Below are 21,281 nucleotides of genomic sequence, written 5' to 3' on the forward strand. Positions count from 1 at the left end.
TCTTCTGGTATCGACCCTAAGTGTTTTGACACCCCCCCAACTTTTCTTCATTAACTTCTGCAACATTTGCAGTTGTACATCTAATTTTCAATCTGTAAAACACCACCTCTCCTCTACTAAACCTCATCTTTTCCACACTGAAATTCAGGTGTCTGAGACAGCTTACAGTAGCCCCTTTTCTGTTCCCTCCTACTTTCTCTATCCTCATTTTCATTCCAAAGCTGGATGTTGTGTCTATGTGCACAACGACTTAACCTGCTCTTGTGCCCACTCTCTTGAATCTCCTGAGTTTTTCACCATCTGGCTATGATTACAGAATCACTCTCAAACAAAATTTACCTGTGCTGTATACCTCTCACCTAACTCCTCTGACTATAAGAAATTCTTTGACTACTTAACTTCCAAAGTGGAGCACATTCTGACCCTCTTCCTTTTTGCAGAGATCTCCATTCTTGGAGACTTCAGTGTTCACCACCAGCTTTGGCTTTCCTCTCCCTTCACTGACCATCCTGGTGAACTAACCTACAACTTTGCTATCCTCCATGACCTAGAGCAATTGGTGCAACACCCTACTCGTATTCCTGACCGTCTTGGAGATACGCCCAACATTCTTGACATTTTCCTGACCTCTAATCCTTCTGCTTATGCTGTCACCCTTTCTTCTCTGTTGGGCTCCTCCGATCACAATCTCATATCTTTATCTTGTCCTATCATTCTAATCCCTCCTCAGGATCCCCCTAAGTGAAGGTGCCTCTGGTGTTTTGCCTCTGCTAGTTGGGGGAACCTGAATAGGTATTTTGCTGATTTTCCTTGGAATGACTACTGCTTCCGTGTCAGAGACCCATCTTTCTGTGCTGAGCGCATAACAGAGGTGATACTGTCTGGCATGGAGGCATACATTCCTCACTCTTTTTCTTGTCCTAAACCTTCTAAACCTTGGTTTAACACAGCTTGTTCTTGTGCTATACATGATAGAGAGGTGGCCCACAAAAGGTACTTAAGCCTTCCATCACCAGAATCTCATGCACTTTATATTTCTGCCCGGAACCATGCCAAGTCTGTCCTCCAACTAGCCAAAAACTCTCTTCATTAACAGAAAATGTCAAAACCTTTCAAGATCTAACTCCCCTCGTGATTTCTGGCATCTAGCCAAAAATATCTCCAATAACTTTGCTTCTTCTTCTTTCCCTCCTCTATTTCAACCAGATGGCACCACTGCTATCACATCTATTTCTAAAGCTGAACTCTTTGCTCAAACCTTTGCTGAAAACTCTACCTTGGACAATTCTGGGCTTGTTCCTCCCTCTCCTCCACCCTCTGACTACTTCATGCCATGTATTAAAATTCTTCGCAATGATGTTTTCCATGTCCTCGCTGGCCTAAACCCTCGGAAGGCTTATGGACCTGATGGGGTCCCTCCTAGAGTTCTCCGAAACTGTGCCTCTGTGCTTGCACCTTGCCTAGTCAAACTCTTTCAGCTCTGTCTGTCAACATCTACCTTTCCTTCTTGCTGGAAGTTTGCCTACATTCAACCTGTTCCTAAAAAGGGTGACCGTTCTAATCCCTCAAACTACCGTCCTATTGCTTTAATTTCCTGCCTATCTAAAGTTTTTCAATCTATCCTCAACAGGAAGATTCTTAAACATCTATCACTTCACAACCTTCTATCTGATCGCCAGTATGGGTTCCGTCAAGGCTGCTCTACTGGTGATCTTCTGGCTTTCCTTACTGAGTCTTGGTCATCCTCTTTTAGAGATTTTGGTGAAACTTTTGCTGTTGCCTTGGACATATCAAAAGCTTTTGATAGAGTCTGGCACAAAGCTTTGATTTCCAAACTACCCTCCTACGGTTTCTATCCTTCTCTCTGTAACTTCATCTCAAGTTTCCTTTCAGACCGTTCTATTGCTGCTGTGATAGACGGTCACTGTTCTTCTCCTAAATCTATTAACAGTGGTGTTCCTCAGGGTTCTATCCTGTCACCCACTCTCTTTTTATTATTCATTAATGATCCTCTAAACCAAACTTCTTGTCCTATCCACTCCTATGCTGATGATATTACCCTGCACTTTTCCGTCTTTTCATAAACGTCCAACCCTTCAGGAGGTAAACATATCACGCAGGGAAGCCACAGAACACTTGACTTCTGATCTTTCTAAAATTTCTGATTGGGGCAGAGCAAACTTGGTATTGTTCAATGCCTCATAAACTCTATTCCTCCATCTATCAACTCGACACAACCTTCCAGACAACTATCCCCTCTTCTTCAATGACACTCAACTGTCCCCCTCTTCTACACTGAACATCCTCGGTCTGTCCTTTACTTATAATCTGAACTGGAAACTTCACATCTCATCTCTAGCTAAAACAGCTTCTATGAAGTTAGGCATTCTGAGACGTCTCCGCCAGTTTTTCTCACCCCCCTAGCTGCTAACTCTGTACAAGGGCCTTATCCGTCCATGTATGGAGTATGCTTCACATGTTTGGGGGGGTTCCACTCATACTGCTCTTCTAGACAGGGTGGAATCAAAAGCTTTTTGTCTCATCAACTCCTCTCCTCTAACTGACTGTCTTCAGCCTCTCTCACTGCCGCAATGTTGCATATCTAGCTGTCTTCTACCGCTATTTTCATGCTAACTGCTCCTCTGATCTTGCTAACTGCATGCCTCCCCTCCTTCCACAGCCTCGCTGCACAAAACTCTTCTTTCTCTCACCCCTATTCTGTCCACCTCTCTAATGCAAGAGTTAACCAGTATTCTCAATCATTCATTCCTTTCTCTGGTAAACTCTGGAACTCCCTGCCTGCTTCTGTATTTCCACCTTCCTATGACTTGAATTCCTTCAAGAAGGAGGTTTTAAGACACTTATTCATCAATTTTTGACCACTGCTTTGACCCTTTTATGAGACTGGCATTTCAGTGGGCATATTTTTTTTATTGGATTTTTGTTGCCCTTGGCCAGTGTCCTTCCTACATAAAAAAAAAAAAAATTATGCTGATTTTCCTCAAAATGACTACTGCTTCCATGTCAGAGACCCGTCGTCTCTGTGTGATAGTGTCTGGCATGTGAGCATACATTCCTCACTCTTTTCATTAACCAGAACTTTCCAAAACTTGGTTTAACACAGCCTGTTCTCGTGCTATACATGATAGAGAGGTGGCCCTCAAAAAGTACTTGAGCTCACCAACACCAGATTCTCATGCACTATATATTTCTGACTGGGACCTTGACAAGTCTGTTCTCCAACTACCCAAAAACTCCTTCATTAATAGAAAGTGTCAAAATCTTTCAAGATCTAATCCCCCTCATGACTTCTGACACCTAGCCAAAAACATCTCCAATAACTTTGCTTCTTCTTCTTTCTCTCTTTTATTTCAACCAGATGGCACCACTGCTATCACATCTATCTTTAAAGCTGAACTCTTTGCTCAAACCTTTGCAAAAACTCTACCTTGGATGATTCAGGGCTTGTTCCTCTCTCTCCTTCATCCTCTGACTACTTCATGCTACCTATTAAAATTCTTCGCAATGATGTTTTCCATGCCCACGCTGGCCTAAACCCTCGGAACATTTATGGACCCTCTTTATTTATGGGATTTACATAACATTTATGGGATCCCTCTTATTGTACTCTGAAACTGCACCTCTGTGCTTGCACCTTGCCTAGTCAAACTCTTTCAACTCTGTCCGTCAACATCTAACTTTCCTTCTTGCTGGAAGTTTGCCTACATTCAGCCCGTTCCTAAAAAGGGTGACCACTTTAATCCTTCTACTGTCCTGTTGCTTTAATTACCTGGTTATTAAAAGTTTTTTAATCTATTCTCAACTGGAAGATTCTTAAACATCTATCACTTCACAACCTTCTATCTTATTGCTAGTATGGGTTCCATCAAGTCCGCTTTACTGGTGATCTGGCTTTCCTTACAGGTCTTGGTCATCCTCTTTTAGAGATTTTGGTGAAACTTTTGCTGTTGCCTTAGACATATCTAAAGCTTTTGATAAAGTCTGGCACAAAGCTTTGATTTCCAAACTACTCTCCTATGGCTTCTATTCTTCTCTCTGTAACTTCATCTCAAGTTTCCTTTCCGACCGTTCTATTGCTGCTGTGGTAGATGGTCACAGTTCTTCTCCTAAATCTATTAACAATGGTGTTACTCAGGGTTCTGTTCTGCTGCACAGTCTCTTCCCATTATTCATAATGATCTAAACCAAACTTCTTGTCCTATCCACTCCTACGCTGATGATACCACCCTTCCCTTTTCCATGTCTTTTTGTAGATGTCCAGCTCTTCAGGAAGTAAACAGTTCATGCAGGGAAGCCACAGAATGCCTGACTTCTGATCTTTCTAAAATTTCTGATTGCAGCAGAGCAAACTTAGTATTGTTCAATGCCTGAAAAATTAAATTCCTCCATCTATCAACTTAACAAAGCCTTCCAGACAACTATCCCCTCTTTTTCAATGACATTCAACTGTCCCTCTCTTCTACTTTTCTTTACTTATAATCTAAACTGGAAACTTCACATCTCATCTCTAGCTAAAACAGCTTGTTTGAAGTTAGGCATTCTCAGACATCTCAGCCAGTTTTTTCTCACCCTTCCAGCTGCTAACTCTGCACATGGGCCCCCAGACATGCTTCACATGTCTGGGGGAGGTTCACTCATACCATTCTTCTAAACAGGGTAGAATAAAAAAGCTTTTTGTCTCATCAACTCCTCTCCTCTAACTGACTGTCTTCAACCTCTTTCTCATCACTGCAATGTTACATCTCTTGCTATCTTCTACTGCTATTTTCATGCTAATTGCTCTTGTGATCTTGCTAACTGCATGCCTCCTCTCCTCCCACAGCCTCACTGCACAACTTTCTTCTTCCTTTCATCCCTATTCTGTCTACCTCTCAAATGCAAGAGTTAACCAGTATTCTCAGTCATTCATCCCTTTCTCTGGTAAACTCTGGAACTCCCTGCCTGCTTCTGTATTTCCACTTCCTATAACTTGAATTTCTTCAAAAGGGAGGTTTCAGGACACTTATCCTTCAATTCCTTTGTTATTTGTCCTTCAATTCCTTTGAAGGTTTTACTGGTGAAGAAAGAGAATTAAATTATACCCTGTAGTATAGAAAAATTTTGTATAAGGAAGAAATGATGGACAAATTATTGGAGAGAATAAAGACATTGGAGGCACACCAGAAGACAGGTGAGGAGTTGGTGACTATTCCAGGAAAATTGATGGAGATGGAAGATAAAAATGAGAAGTTAAAGGAGAAAATTACTGTTTAAAGAAACAAATAAAAGAAAAATTTGAAACTGTTCAGAAAGGAAATGAGGAAATGAAGGCAAGTGTAAAGGATGTGGAAATGAGACAAAGTAAGTGGTTAAATGAATGTAAATTTGAAGAAGAATCACTAAAGAAAAATGGAAGAAGAAAATGAGAAGCAAAACCTCAGACAAAGTGGTAAATGTTATTAAAGAAGAGAAAAAGTTAGTGAGAGACACTGCAGAAAAATATAAACAAATAATTGCATTTGGTTTAAAGGAAGAGAAAATAATAAGCAGAATTCAAAGAGAGGAAAAGGAAAAGAACCTGTTGAATAAGTTACTGAAGAAAGTAACAGATGAAGACAGCCAGGTAGAAAAGCAAGTGGAAGATTCCATAGAATTGGGAAATATGAAGAAAAATGAGACCCATAAGAATAAAGTTTGCAACACAGGTACAAGCAGAAGTAATTAATGGATCTTGGAGGTTGTCTGGAGATGAAGAATATAGGAATGTATGGATAAACAGGGATATGGATGAGACTGAAAGATTGAAGAAAAAAGGAGCTAGTAAATGAGGGTAAACAAAAAAAGAACAATGAATGGAGGAAGAAAAGAAGAAGTTTTTCGGAGAGTAAGAGATATGAGAATAAAGAAATGGTACATCAAACAGTAAGGTATGTTATACTAATGTAAATGGATTAACGTCAACTAAAATTAAATTAAATGAATTGTTATACAGAACCGCACAAGATGTCACTGTATTATGTGAGACAAAATGGAAAAATGAATGGGGAACTCCTGACAGTGGTGATGATAAATATGATTTATGGATGAAAAATAGAAGTGACAAGGAAGGAGGGGGAGTGACAATTCTGACTAAAAAAACATGTTAAAGTGGAGAAGGTAATAAAAAGTGAAAACAAGTTGGAAATTCTACAAGTGATGATTAAAAGTGGAAATGGAAGGATAATGAATTATGTATGAGTGTATTTGCCACCTATGACCAATTCTTGGTGAAAAGACGAGCACGAAGTGTTGGTAGATGTTTTAAAAAGGTCTTGAAAAGATAGTGACGGAAAGTTGTGATATAGTTATTGTTGGTGATTTTAATTGTAAGGAGATAAATTGGGAGACATTGACAACTACTGGAAGTGAGAATTCATGGAGTAATAGACTATTAAACTGGGTGGTGAAAAACTTGATGACTCAGTGGGTTGATTGCGATACCAGATTTAGTGGAAGAGATAAACCATCAAGACTTGATTTAGTGTTCACCAAGGACATGGGAATTATTGAAACTATACACTATGATAGCTCTCTTAGGCAAAAGTGATCATGTGTTGATGGAATTTAATTTGAAAAATGGAAATGTAATCACTGATGAAAATTATAAGATGAAAAAATTTAAATATACTAAAGCTGACTGAAAAACTAAGAAAGTACTTTCTTGCTGTGGACTGGAAAGACTTTGAAGATGCAGAAGATGTTCGGAAAAAATGGGATGAATTTATAAGGATATACAATTCTGCTATGGAGAAATTTGTATCTAGAGGAGGAGCGAGATGTAGAAAGGGTAAAGAATGGTTCAATACAAGATGCAAAGAGGCTAGACATTGTAAGTGAAATGTTTGGAATGGATGGAAGGAGAGGAAAACTGAGAGCAGATGGGAGGAATATATTGATGTTAGAAACAAGTACATTGAGATAATAAGAATGGAGAGAAGAAACTATGAAAGAGATATAATAGATAAGTATATAAATGAACCCAAACTATTCTTTAGACATATTAATGGGAAGATGAAGAAGAAGGAAGGTGTATTAAGATTGAAAGTTGAAGAAAATTCTACAATGCGCAGGACATAGCGGAGGTTAAGAACAATAGTTTGAGATCAGTATTTACTGTGGAAGGGGAGTTTGATGCTGGAAGGGATAAGTTGGTGAGGAATATACTAAGTACAGTCCCAGTCAGTTATGAGGAAATACTTAAAGATGGAAGAGCTTGATGTAAATAAAGCAACTAGTCCAGATGGAGTATCAGACTGGATATTGAAGGAATGTAGAGAACAACTATCACAGGGAAGAGTATCACCACTATCACACCACTATCACAGGGAAGAGTATCAAAAGATTGGAAGAGAGCAAATATTACACCAATATTCAAAGGAGGAAATAAGGAAAACCCACTAAATTATAGACCAGTGTCCTTGACTAGTGTTGTAGGAAAATTATGTGAAAGAACAATAAAGGAAAGATGGATGGAACACTTGGAAAGAGATAAAGTTTTAGTAAATTGTCAATTTGGATTTAGGAGGGGAAGATCATGTTCCATGAATTTATTGTCCTTTTATTCAAGGGTAGTCGATATTGTACAGCAGAGACAGATGGGTGGATGGTGTCCACTTAGACTTGAAGAAAGTGTTTGACAAAGTACCACACCGAAGATTGCTATGGAAGATAAAAAATTATAGGAAAATTGGAGGAAGACTGCTGGAGTAGATGGAGGATTACCTGGATAATAGAGAGATGAAAACTGTAATACAAGACCAAAATTCATCTTGGCTGGAAGTAACTTGTGGTGTTGCACTGGAGTCATTGTTGGGATCAATAATGTTTGTAATATATGTGAAAGACATAAATGAAGAAATAATAGTTATATGAACTTATTTGCAGATGATGCTAAGCTGATGAGAAGGGTAGGAAATGTAAATGACTGTATAGTACTGCAAGATGATTTAAATAAGATAAATAGATGGAGTAAATCTTAGCAAATAGAATTCAATTTGAGTAAATGTAAAGTAATAGAGTTTGGTAAGAGTAAGAAAAGAATATAATATCATTATGACATGGATGGTGTGAAGTTAAAAAGTCAAAAGAAGAGGTGGATTTGGGAGTAACAGTTACTGAAAATTTGACTCTGGACAGACATGCTGATAAAAGTACTGGAGAGACAATGAATTTGTTAAAAAGAGTAAAAATGGTATTCTCATATTTGGATGAAGGAATGATAAAAAAAAGTTGTTGATTTCCAAGATAAGACCAAGATTGGAATATGCAGCAATGGTGTGGTCTCCTCATATAAAGAGGAATATTATAAAATTAGAAAGAGTACAAAGAGCAGTCACTAAGATGGTTCTGGAGTTGTGTAAGTCGACCCATGGAGAGAGATTAAGAATGTTGGAAATTCCTACCCTTGAAAATAGGAGTGAGAAAGGAGATTTAATCTATATAATGATAAATGGTATGGAAAATGTGGACAAAAAATGTTTTATAAATTTAGACACACAGAGTACAAGGGGACACAGTAAGAAGCTGAAGAAAGTTAACTGTAGAAAAGACATCAAAAAGTATAGTTTTCCTCAGAGAAGTGTGAAAAAAAATGGAATGAACTCAATGAAAAGGTTGTCATTGCCGTAACTGTCCATGCTTTTAAGACCAAACTGGATAGATATAGAGACAGGATACTATGAGATTACTCCTCTCCCGGGAGTCCCCACGCTGTTGAATCTTCTGAGTTTTCCACCATCTGGCTACGACTACAGGGTCACTCTCATACTAAATTTATCTGTGCTGTATACCTCTCTCCTAACTCCTCTGACTATAAGAAATTCTTTGACTACTTAACTTCCAAAGTGGAGCACATTCTGACCCTCTTCCCTTTTGCAGAGATCTCCATTCTTGGAGACTTCAATGTTCACCACCAGCTTTGGCTTTCCACTCCCTTCACTGACCATCCTGGTGAACTAGCCTACAACTTTGCTATCTTCCATGACCTAGAGCAATTGGTGCAACACCCTACTTGTATTCCTGACCCTCTTGGAGATACGTCCAACATTCTTGACCTTTACCTGACCTCTAATCCTTCTGCTTATGCTGTCACCTTTCTTCTCCGTTAGGCTCCTCCGATCACAGTTTCATATCTTTATCTTGTCCTATCGCTCCAATCCCTCCTCAGGATCCCCCTAAGTGAAGGTGCCTCTGGCGTTTTGCCTCTGCTAGTTGGGAGGACCTGAGGAGGTATTATGCTAATTTTCCTTGGAATGACTACTGTTTCCATGTCAGAGACCCGTCTTTGTGTGCTGAGCGAATAACAGAGGTAATAGTGTCTGGCGTGGAGGCGTACATTCCTCACTCTTTTTCTCGTCCTAAAGCTTCTAAACCTTGGTTTAACACAGCTTGTTCTCGTGCTATACATGATAGAGAGGTGGCCCACAAAAGGTACTTAAGCCTTCCATCACCAGAATCTCATGCAATTTATATTTCTGCCCGGAAACATGCTAAGCCTGTTTTCCAACTACCCAAAAACTCCTTCATTAACTGAAAATGTCAAAACCTTTCAAGATCTAACTCCCCTCGTGACTTCTGGCATCTAGCCAAAAATATCTCCAATAACTTTGCTTCTTCTTCTTTCCCTCCTCTACTTCAACCAGATGGCACCACTGCTATCACATCTATTTCTAAAGCTGAACTCTTCACTCAAACCTTTGCTAAAAACTCTACCTTGGACGATTCTGGGCTTGTTCCTCCCTCTCCTCCACCCTCTGACTACTTCATGCCACCTATTAAAATTCTTCGCAATGATGTTTTCCATGCCCTCGCTGGCCTAAACCCTCAGAAGGTTTATGGACCTGATGGGGTCCCTCCTATTGTTCTCCGAAACTGTGCCTCCGTGCTTGCACCTTGCCTAGTCAAACTCTTTCAGCTCTGTCTGTCAACATCTACCTTTCCTTCTTGCTGGAAGTTTGCCTACATTCAACCTGTTCCTAAAAAGGGTGACCGTTCTAATCCCTCAAACTACCGTCCTATTGCTTTAATTTCCTGCCTATCTAAAGTTTTTCAATCTATCCTCAACAGGAAGATTCTTAAACATCTATCACTTCACAACCTTCTATCTGATCACCAGTATGGGTTCTGTCAAGGCTGCTCTACTGGAGATCTTCTGGCTTTCCTTACTGAGTCTTGGTCATCCTCTTTTAGAGATTTTGGTGAAACTTTTGCTGTTGCCTTGGACATATCAAAAGCTTTTGATAGAGTCTGGCACAAAGCTTTGATTTCCAAACTACCCTCCTACGGTTTCTATCCCTCTCTCTGTAACTTCATCTCAAGTTTCCTTTATGACCATTCTATTGCTGCTGTGATAGACAGTCACTGTTCTTCTCCTAAATCTATTAACAGTGGTGTTCCTCAGGGTTCTGTTTTGTCACCCACTCTCTTCGTATTATTCATTAATGATCTTCTAAACCAAACTTATTGTCCTATCCACTCCTATGCTGATGATACCACCCTGCACTTTTCCACGTCTTTTTATAGACGTCCAACCCTTCAGGAGGTAAACATTTCATGCAGGGAAGCCACAGAATGCTTGACTTCTGATCTTTCTAAAATTTCTGATTGGGGCAGAGCAAACTTGGTATTGTTCAATGCCTCAAAAACTCAATTCCTCCATCTATCAACTCGACACAACCCTCCAGACAACTATCCCCTTCTCTTCAATGACACTCAACTGTCCCCCTCTTCTACGCTGAACATCCTCGGTCTGTCCTTTACTTATAATCTGAACTGGAAACTTCACATCTCATCTCTAGCTAAAACAGCTTCTATGAAGTTAGGCATTCTGAGACATCTCCACCAATTTTTCTAACCCCCCCCCACCAGCTGCTAACTCTATACAAGGGCCTTATCTGTCCATGTATGGAGTATGCTTCACATGTCTGGGGGGGTTTCCACTCATACTGCTCTTCTAGATAGGGTGGAACCAAAAGCTTTTTGTCCTATCAACTCCTCTCGTCTAACTGACTGTCTTCAGCCTCTCTCTCACCGCCGCAATGTTGCATATCTAGCTGTCTTCTACCACTATTTTCATGCTAACTGCTCTTCTGATCTTGCTAACTGCATGCCTCCCCTCCTCACGCGGCCTCGCTGCACAAGACTTTCTTCTTTCTCTCACTCCTATTCTGTCCACCTCTCTAATGCAAGAGTTAACCAGTATTCTCAATCATTCATCCCTTTTTCTGGTAAACTGTGGAACTCCCTGCCTGCTTCTGTATTTCCACTTTCCTATAACTTGAATTCCTTCAAGAGGGAGGTTTCAAGACACTTATTCATCAAATTTTGAATGAAGGAAATATGGATAAAATGAGACATGAACGAAGAAGTAAACTGAAAGAATTGAGAGTAAATGCACAGTTAAAAAATGGGGAGAGAACACAGGAACAAGCGAGAAGATTCACCTGGAATGTTGTGGACATGAAAGTGAGGAAATGGGAGCACAAAGATGCCATGCAAGATCACTAGATAACAAAGAAGTTTAAAGATTATGTATACTAATATAGATGGTTTAGTTTTAAGCCTATTGGAGCTTAAAGAACAATAAACCAGATGTAGTATGTTTAACAGAAACCAAACTAAGAGAAAATAAAGCTGGAATTTGCAAAGGAAGGACATAGCACATGGAGGAGAGATGGAAAAGGAAAGGGAGGATGAGTGAGGATATTATTGTTGAGGAAGTGGAATGTGGTGATAGAATGACAGAAACATTAAGTGTTGTGATTAAAATCAAAGGAAGTGAAAAAAGGAAAATCACTGTGACATACACACCACCAAAAACTAATATATGGGAGATCAATAAATTTAAAAGTATGCAACTAAAAACAAAAAATAATATAGAGGAAAAGTATATAAGGAAAAGTAACAAAGTGCTCTTAGTAGGCAACTCCAACACTTAAGGAATTAACTGGGAGATGTAAGTGAAAGAAAATGTCGTGTCATGGAGTGAAGAACTTATGCAAACCATGATGGTGAATACAATGAGACAAAGGGTGAAAAAGCCTACAAGGAGGAGAAGAACCATCACAGTTGGACTTTACAAAAAACCTGGAATACAGACCAAGTATACATTGAGTCCAATGGGAAGAAGTAATCATGTGATAATAGAAATAGTATCACAGGAGGAAAAAGTGTTGCACATGAAAGAACAATACAAAAATGGGGAGACAGAACTATGCTAAGGCAAACTTTGCAAAATTTAGTAAATTTTATAGAAAAATTAACTGGAAAGAGCTATTTTAAAGTTAAGTAGTGTGAGAAAATATGAGATTTTTGAGCAAGTATAAAGATGGGGGTGGAACAGCTTGTACCATGTTATAAAATGAAAATTGGGAAACATGAATGGTATAATGCCAGGTGTGTAGAAAGGAAAAAAGAAAAAGGATAGGGCATGGAAGAAAATGATGAGACAACTGAACAGAAATGCTAGAGAAAAATACAGAAAAGCAAGGAATGAATATAGTATAATAAGAAGTATGAGATAAAAATAGTATAGTATAATAATACAATAAGAAGTATATTATAATAAGAAGAGTATAGCATAACAGTATAATAAAAGAAGAAACAGACTTTGAAAGTGACATAGTAAGAAAATGCAAAGAAGAACCCAAACTCTTTTACAGATATGGAAACAGGAAGATGAAACATAAGGATGGCATAAACAAGTTAAAAAGGGAAGGAAGAATTTATGAAACTACTGAGGAGATCAGTGAACTAATGAATGAGTTTTTAATGTGTGTTTACAAAGGAAACCGAATTTGTAGCACCGAAAGTGGTATCACAGCATGAGAGAATAGAGAAGATACATGTAAAGAGACAAGAAATCAAGAAACTACTGGAAGAGCTGGATGTTAGAAAAGCTATGGGACCAGATCAAGCAAATGAATGGATATTAAAAGAATGCAGAGAACAAATGGAAGAACTCATATAGAATATAATTAATAGCTTGCTGAGAGAAGGAAAGTACCAAGGGAATGGAAAAGAGCTAACACAGTGCCAATGGGGGAAATAAGATAGAATCACTGAATTATAGACCACTGTCACTAACAAGTATTGTTGGTAAGCTTTGTGAAACCATAATTAAAAACGGATGGTTGGAATATCTAGAAGATGAAATTATAATTATTGAAAAGCAATTTGGATTCAGGAAAGGGAGATCCTGTATCACAAATCTACTGAGCTTCTATACAAGAGTAATAGATGGAGTACAAGAGAGGGATGGATGGGTTGGTGTGGTATACCTTGATAAAAAAAAAAAAGCATCAGATAAAATTCCCCACAAAAGCCTTATGTGGCAGCTAGAGAATAGAGGAAGACTAAAGGGAGCAACATTGAGATGGATGGGGCAGTATCTACAAGGGAGGGAAATGACAACAGTAATCAGACACACTAATTCAAGTTGGCACAAAGTGACAAGTGGGTTACCACAAGGATCTGTGTTGGCACCTATTATGTTTCAAATATAATGAAAATGATATGACAGAGGATCTAAATAATTATATAAACCTGTTTGCTGATGATGCAGAAATAATGAAAATAAAGAATAAAATGACTGCAAGGAGTTATGAAAACATATTGACAAGATACATGGAGCCAAAGATGGAAGCTAGGAAAATAGGAAAAAGTAAAAAAGGAGACTTTCATGGAAATACAAAATGGGAGGAGAAATAATAATGAAAAATAATGAAGAAAAATATATGGGAGTAATGATTCAGGAGACACTATCACCTGAAAGACACAAACGAGATATTCGGCTCTACATACAGCTTGTTAACAAACATTATGTTTAGACTTAGATAAAGAAATGATAAAGAAAATTATAACAAGCAAAATATGTCCTAAATTGGAATACGCAGCTGTAGTTTGGGCTCCACGTAGAAAAAAAGATATATGGAAACTGGAAAGAATACAAAGGATAGCAACGAACATGGTACCAGACTTAAGCTATGAAGAGACTTGAAGAGATGGGTTTACCAACATTATGAGAGAGAAGAGAAAGAAGAGACGTGATAACAATGTACAAATTAATAAACAATATATAAAGAATAGACAGAAATGACTTGGTACCACAGATGGAAAAGGGAAAGATACAGAGGAGGGGACATGGGAAGAAAACAAAGAAGAGTATATGTTCAAGTGACATCAAGAAATACAGCTTCCCATATAGAACTATTGAAATCTGGAATGATTTGAAAGAAGAGGTGGTTGTGGCAAGCAGTGTACACATGTTTAAATAAAAACTGATAAATATGGTTATGGAGACAGGAGAAAATGAGCTTTGGCTCATACTCTGTACAACTAGGTAAATATGACTAGGTAAATACATACACACACAAAAAGTAAACAAAAAAATATAAACAAATAAGTAAATGTATGGAGAAATTTATCATATGGCTGGCAAGAAGGTGGCTGTCAACATTGAACTCACTGATCGATGATTTTTGTCTATTGTCATATTGCTTCATGAGCATTCAAAAGAAAAAGTATAAAATATCACAGTTTAGACCATTTTTTTTTGCAGATTTTTTTTTTTTACATGGTCATTCCTTATCAAATTTTGATTGATATAGTAAGAATAATTTCCTAAAACTCTCTCTTGTTTAAAATTTAGTTTTATTTGAGAAAAGTCGGCTAGGATGGGTCGTTTTCAACCATAGAGAATAGGGTTAAGTCATCTTTAAAAAGGCGATATAAGATATTCTCTTGAATAGGCAATGGGAGGGAAAAGAGCATGGAAAAGATAATGAATGCAGTCGGAATGTTTATGAGACAAAAACAAATGAAATCAGGTAAGAATAAATTTTAGATTTACTTTCATTAATCCATGCAGTGCCAATAATATACATATATCTCTTACTCTACACCTATGTACAGTGCATACATTGCATATAATATGGTCTGGAAAATAAAAATTTATTGGAGTCAAAATAAGAACATAAGAAATAAGGGAAGCTGCAAGACGCACCCAGTCCCTGTATGAAATATACCTACCTATTTCCATCTATTATCCCCATCCATAAATCTGTCTAATCTTCTCTTAAAGCTCTCTAATGTCCTAGCACTAACAACATGATTGCTGAGTCCATTCCACTCATCTACCACTCTATTTGAGAACCAATTTTTTCCTATCTCCTTCCTAAACCTAAATTTTTCAAGCCTGAACCCATTATTTCTTGTTCTACCCTGGTTGCTGATCCTAAAAATTTTGCTTACATCCACTTTGTTATAACCCTTATACCACTTAAAGACTTCTATCAGGTCCCCTCTTAACCTACGTCTCTCTAAAGAATGTAATCTTAACAACTTCAATCTCGCCTCGTAAGGAATACTCCCCATCCCCTGTATCCTTTTAGTCATTCTCCTCTGTACTGATTCTAATAGACCTATATCTTTCCTGTAATGTGGGGACCAGAACTGCTCAGCAGAGTCTAGATGAGGTCTGACCAGCGCCAAGTATAACTTTAATATTACTTCCGGGCCTTCTACTTTTAACACTACTAAAAATTAATCCTAGTACCCTATTTGCCCTGTTTCTGGCCTCTAAGCATTGTTTTCCTTGATGTAGTTCAGAGCTAACTATAACTCCTAAATCTTTCTCATACCCTGTACCTACCAGAATTTGGTTGTTTAATGTGTATCTACTGTGTGGGTTTCCTCTACCTACACTAAATACTTTGCATTTATTGATATTAAATTGCATTTGCAATTTAATATCCATCCATTTATTCATTCTATCTAAATCTGCCTGCAAGGCGATGGCATCCAATTCTGACCTAATGAATCTACCTATCTTTGTGTCATCTGCAAATTTACTAACATCACTATTAATTCCACTATCCAAGTCATTGATATATATTAGAAATAACAATACTGATCCCTGTGGCACCCCACTAATTACATGACCCCACTCAGATTTCAAGCCGTTTATTACAACTCTTTGTCGCCTGTCGCTAAGCCATGACCCTATCAGCCTAACACCTTCCCATCTATCCTGTGTGCCCTAACCTTTCTCAGGAGCCTTTGATGGGGTACCTTGTCAAATGCTTTACTAAAGTCCAGATATAAGAAATCATAACTATCACCATTATCTACTGCCTCGTACACTTTACTGTAAAAACTTAACAAGTTTGTCAGGCAAGACTTCCCCTTTGTGAAGCCATGCTGTGATTGATTTATTAAGTTATGTTTGTCTAAATGTTCCCTAATGTTCCTCGCTATTATTGACTCTAATATTTTACCTACAAATGAAGTTAAGCTGACAGGTCTATAGTTAGACTAAAGTTTTATCTCCTTTCTTAATGATTGGTACTACATTAGCCTGCCACCACATTACTGGTACCTCACCTGACTCAAGTGATTTCCTAAAGACAGAAACTAACAGCTCATATAATAGTAGTGGTTTGTAATTTAACCCACATATAGAATATACAGTAATCTGTCCCATATCCAGACATTCAATAACTGGACTCATCAATATCTAGGTATAACTGTGTCCGGACATATGCTAGTTTCCAGCATGACTCAAGCTTTCCACTGTGCGCCTCTCTTTGGCCACACAACCTAGGACTGTGTATGTAACTCTCATTTGTTTGTATGTTTTTTCCAATGTAGCACTGCTGCATAATGTGACACCAGGCTTTCTCTTCCCAACATGACTAGTGTTTCCATACTAGTCATTTCCATACCAGTGCCTGGTAAATGACAAGAATTTATTAAATATGCAATATCCAAACAATTAGGATATCCAGACAGATAATGGAATGATCGCTGTAGTATGACATTCTTTATGATTTTAAATAAGCAAATAAATAGGTAGATAAATTGATATATAAGTAAAATAAAAGTGTAAATTCCTGCTACTCTTATTTTGATCAAAATGACAACATAATGTAGAAGTTGTGAGTTAATAATGAGTATTTGTTTAGACTTACAAGAGTATAGTCTTCAAGATGTGATAATAATTGATGGGACCACGGTAAGTCACATTACGGCGACTATAAGGGTACAAACGCAGCACAGGATAGGTGGATATACCCTGCATATCACAAACTATAGGCCAATCAAAACAGTTTATACTGTAAAGAGAGGCCTGGCTGTTGTGCTCCTCTAGCATGGGTGCTACAGTACTCAGGTGCTGCAGGAGTGCATTGCTGGCTGGATCCCCTGAGGAGGAATCACACTGTTAAGGTTTTTATCATATATTTCAAACCCATAAGTATTATGTATTTGTACAGTACTAAAGTAGTACACTTTTCATAGCTTTAAATAAGCAAACAAATAGATAAATCAATATATAATTGAAATAAAAGTAAAAATTTTTGCTACTCTTATTCTAGTTAAAGTGACATGACACTGTAGGTTATGAGTTACTGATGAGTATCTGCTTAGACTTACAGCATTATAGTCAAGATGTGATAATAACTGATAGGTCCATGATGTCACATTTTTATTTTATTTATTTATTTATTTATTTATTTTTTGCATGATCCAAATCTGCCTGTAAATGGGGTGATATTCAAGAATGAGGCAACAAAAAGGAAAAAAAATATTAAGCAGAAATTGATAGAAAAAAGTTTAAATTAATATAAAAGTACAGCATTCTTATATAGGCCCTTTTGTATTATCTGCATTACAGCATCTCAATACACATGTACTTAATTTACCACTAAATTATATATGTTCTTATTCAAAGCTATCATTTTCTTCATATGTAATTTTATTTTGGATATTCCTTTATTTATGAACTTGATATATGCTACCTTTGTCACTACAGCCATAGTGGATATTGGTCAGCTTTCCAAACTGTCCTACTAACATGGTCTTTGTCTTCTTTTCAAAATAAGTTTTGGTGTCCTTCACATGTCTTATATATTCTTCAAGTCTCCTCTTCTAGGGACTCCATGTTTCCTCTTAGTCTCTCTTGTCTTAAAGTTTTATTTTCTTCTAAGTAATCCCATTATATCCACATCCATATTTTCCTTCTTTCCAACTTCATATTCATTATCAGGATTCTCAGTCACTACTACAGCTGTCAATGCTTCTTGTTTTGAACAGCATAAAATTTTTTCTAAAGTATATCAATAGAAAGGAGGGGCAGGGACACTCAAAGTGTACCACTCTAACTCATGAACAACTGAACCAAAATTGGGCACTAAGGTCCAAGTGGATACTGGTTAGCCTTGACTATTTAACCAGTACCTACCAAGAAATGAAATGAAGCACATACTAAATACAGTAGTACCTCAGTATACATCCACTTTGGAATAAGTTCAACTTGGTATATGTCATGTATTTTTTTTTTCTCTCTTATGTAGAAGGGACACTGGCCTAGGGAGAGAGAGAGAGAGAGAAAAAAAAAAAAAAAAAAAAAAAAAAAAAAAGCCCATTATTTTAGCTAGAAATGAGATGTGAAGTTTCCAGTTTAGATTATTGGTAAAGGACAGACCAAGGATGTTCAGTGCAGAAGAGGGGGAACAGTTGAGTGTCACTGAAGAAAATGGGATAATTGTCTGGAAGGTTGTATCAAGTTGACAGATGGAGGAGTTGAATTTTTGAGGCATTGAACAATACTAAATTTGCTCAGCCCTAATCAGAAATTTTAGAGAGATCAGAAGTTAGGTGTTCTGTGACTTCCCTGCATGAACTTCTTGAAGGGTTCGACATCTACAAAAAGACATGGAAAAGTGCAGGGTGGTATCATCAGCATAGAAGTGGATAGGACAGGAAGTTTGGTTTAGAAGATCATTATGAATAATGGGAAGAGACTGGGTGACGGGACAGAACCTGAGGAACACCACTGTTAATAGGTTTAGGAGAAGAACAGTGACTTGTCTACCACAGCAGCAATAGAATGGTCAGAAAGGAAACTTGAGATGAAGTTACTTGAAACTTGAGATGAAGAGGACAGAAGCCATAGGAGGGTAGTTTGGAAATCAAAGCTTTATGCCAGACTCTATCAAAAGCTTTAGGTATGTCTAAGGCAACAGCAAAAATTTCACCAAAATCTCTAAAAGAGGATGGCCAAGACTCAGTAAGGAAAACCAGAAGATCACTAGTAGAGCAGCCTTGACAGAACCCATACTGGTGATCAGATAGAAAGCGATAGATGTTTAAGAATCTTTCTGTTGAGGATAGATTCAAAAACTTTAGATAGGCAGGAAATTAAAGTAATAGGACAGTAGTTTCAGTGATTAGAATGGTAACTTTTTTAGGAACAGGCCAAATGTGGGCAAACTTCCAGCAAGAAAGAAAGGTAGATGTTGACAGACAGAGTTGAGAGTTTGACTAGGCAAGATGCAAGCATGAAGGCACAGTTTTGGAGAACAATAAGAGGAACCCCATCAATCCCATAAGCCTTCTGAGGGTTTAGGCCACTGAAGGCAGGGAAAACATTATTGTGAAGAATTTTAATAGGTAGCAAGAAGTAGTCAGAGGGTGGAGGAGAGGGAAAGACAAGCCCTGAATCATCCAAGATAGAGTTTTTAGCAAAGGTCTGAATGAAGAGTTCAACTTTAGAGATAGATGTGATAGCAGTGGTGCCATCTGGTTGAAATAAAGAAGAGAAAAAAAGAAGAGGCAAAGTTATTGGAGATGTTTTTGGCTAGATGCCAGAAGTCATGATGGGAGCTAGATCTTGAAAGATTTTGACACTTTCTATTAATGAAAGAAGTTTTGGCTAGTTGGAGAACAGACTTGGCATGGTTCCAGGCAGAAATATAAAGAGCATGAGATTCTGATGATGGAAGGTCCAAGTACCTTTTGTGGGCCACCTCTCTATCATGTATAGCATGAGAACAGGCTGTGTTAAACCAAGGTTTGGAAGGTTTAGGTAGAAAAAAAGTGAGGAATGTATGTCTCCATGCCAGACACTTTCACCTCTGTTATGTGCTCAGCACAGAGACAGATCTCTGACATGGAAGCAGTAGTCAATACAAGGAAAATCAGCAAAATAGGTCCTGTGTCTTATATGTGAATATGAGGCCTCCCGCAGATTTACTTTTGAAATTTCTTTCACCCATATACATGAAGATTTGCACCAATGTATTATAGGCAAAGGTGCTATATCATATTTTTCACCCTTAATATGATGTAAGGAAATGTTGAAAATGAAAATGCGGCCCTATTCAGTGATGTGCCAACTGTGTTGTTGATATCTCAATAGCTGGGCTGTGTTCTTTTCCTCATCTCAGTGACTAGGTCACTACCTCTGTTTTATTACTGCAGTCATGTAGGATATTTTTACTATTGTGATTGTTTGGTTTTTTGTTTAGCTATACTGGCAGGTTGCTTTAAAAATTGCATGCTTAAATACATAAAAAAAAAACTTTTTTTCCTGAATATGTCCTGCTGAAATGGGAGTGCATCTTATATGCTCATGCATCTAAAATACATACTGTATTTTAGTATTAAGCATTGTTTAGATTATTTTATACAACCCCATCAATGTACTGTATAATATGCCAATAACAATGGGATTTTTTCATGGGAATGGAATAATCATTTTCCCTTTATTTCTTATGGGAAAAATTTGCTTGGTATACGTCCTGTGTTTGGTATAAGTCCAAGGATCTGGAATGGATTAAGGACATATACTGAGGTACTACTGTCTAAAATTACTCTATGAAAATAAAAGTAAAAGAAAGCACTACAAAGAATGACCAAGAGTAAAGCAGGTGATGGTAGCTTATATGTACAGTGAACTAAATACTGTTGCAGGGAATTTTCAAACTTGACAAACTTATATTACTATCTAAATAATGCAATAGAATTTTTTCTGTAAAGAAAACTCAGGATACGAAAACTATGAGGATACGAATTCACAAAAAAAGACACTAACAAAGAGCTGAAAACTACCAACCAATAACCTATGAAAACACTATGACATTTCCCTCATCATTACTAAGGACATCCCACCGGGTAGGTTTGAGCCATGTTAAAGCTATTGGATGAGAAAAGTAAAATGCTTTACAAGTCACCATAAGCAAAATTACTTTTCATAGTGCAATTCCTTGAAGTTTTATTTCTTCATGACATAAAACAAGCAAATATCAGAGAAGAAAATAAATAAAAGCTGATATCTGAATTCTAAATTCCCCCTACAACTGTGATGTGATTGGTGTGGATGAAGAATGCTGGCAACATTGCTTGAGGAGTTGGCAATGCCATCTTAGTGGTGCACATGGGAAGATAAAAGGCAAGTTGGTGGT

At 37.7% G+C, this 21,281-nt stretch overlaps 1 protein-coding gene across 10 annotated transcripts in view; it reads right to left on the minus strand.

Moving 5' to 3' along the window:
• The window catches only part of LOC135104938 (thioredoxin domain-containing protein 16-like), a 428,690-nt gene that overhangs the window by 192,866 nt on the left and 214,543 nt on the right, over positions 1-21,281 (minus strand). For all 10 annotated transcript variants that reach the window (XM_064012732.1, XM_064012729.1, XM_064012731.1 and 7 more), the window contains one exon: positions 17,007-17,238. In XM_064012732.1, the coding sequence (XP_063868802.1) occupies positions 17,007-17,238 (232 nt within the window). The remainder of the gene's footprint in view (positions 1-17,006; positions 17,239-21,281) is intronic.

The sequence above is a fragment of the Scylla paramamosain genome, chromosome 11, assembly GCF_035594125.1.
Source record: "Scylla paramamosain isolate STU-SP2022 chromosome 11, ASM3559412v1, whole genome shotgun sequence".
NCBI lineage: Eukaryota > Metazoa > Arthropoda > Malacostraca > Decapoda > Portunidae > Scylla > Scylla paramamosain.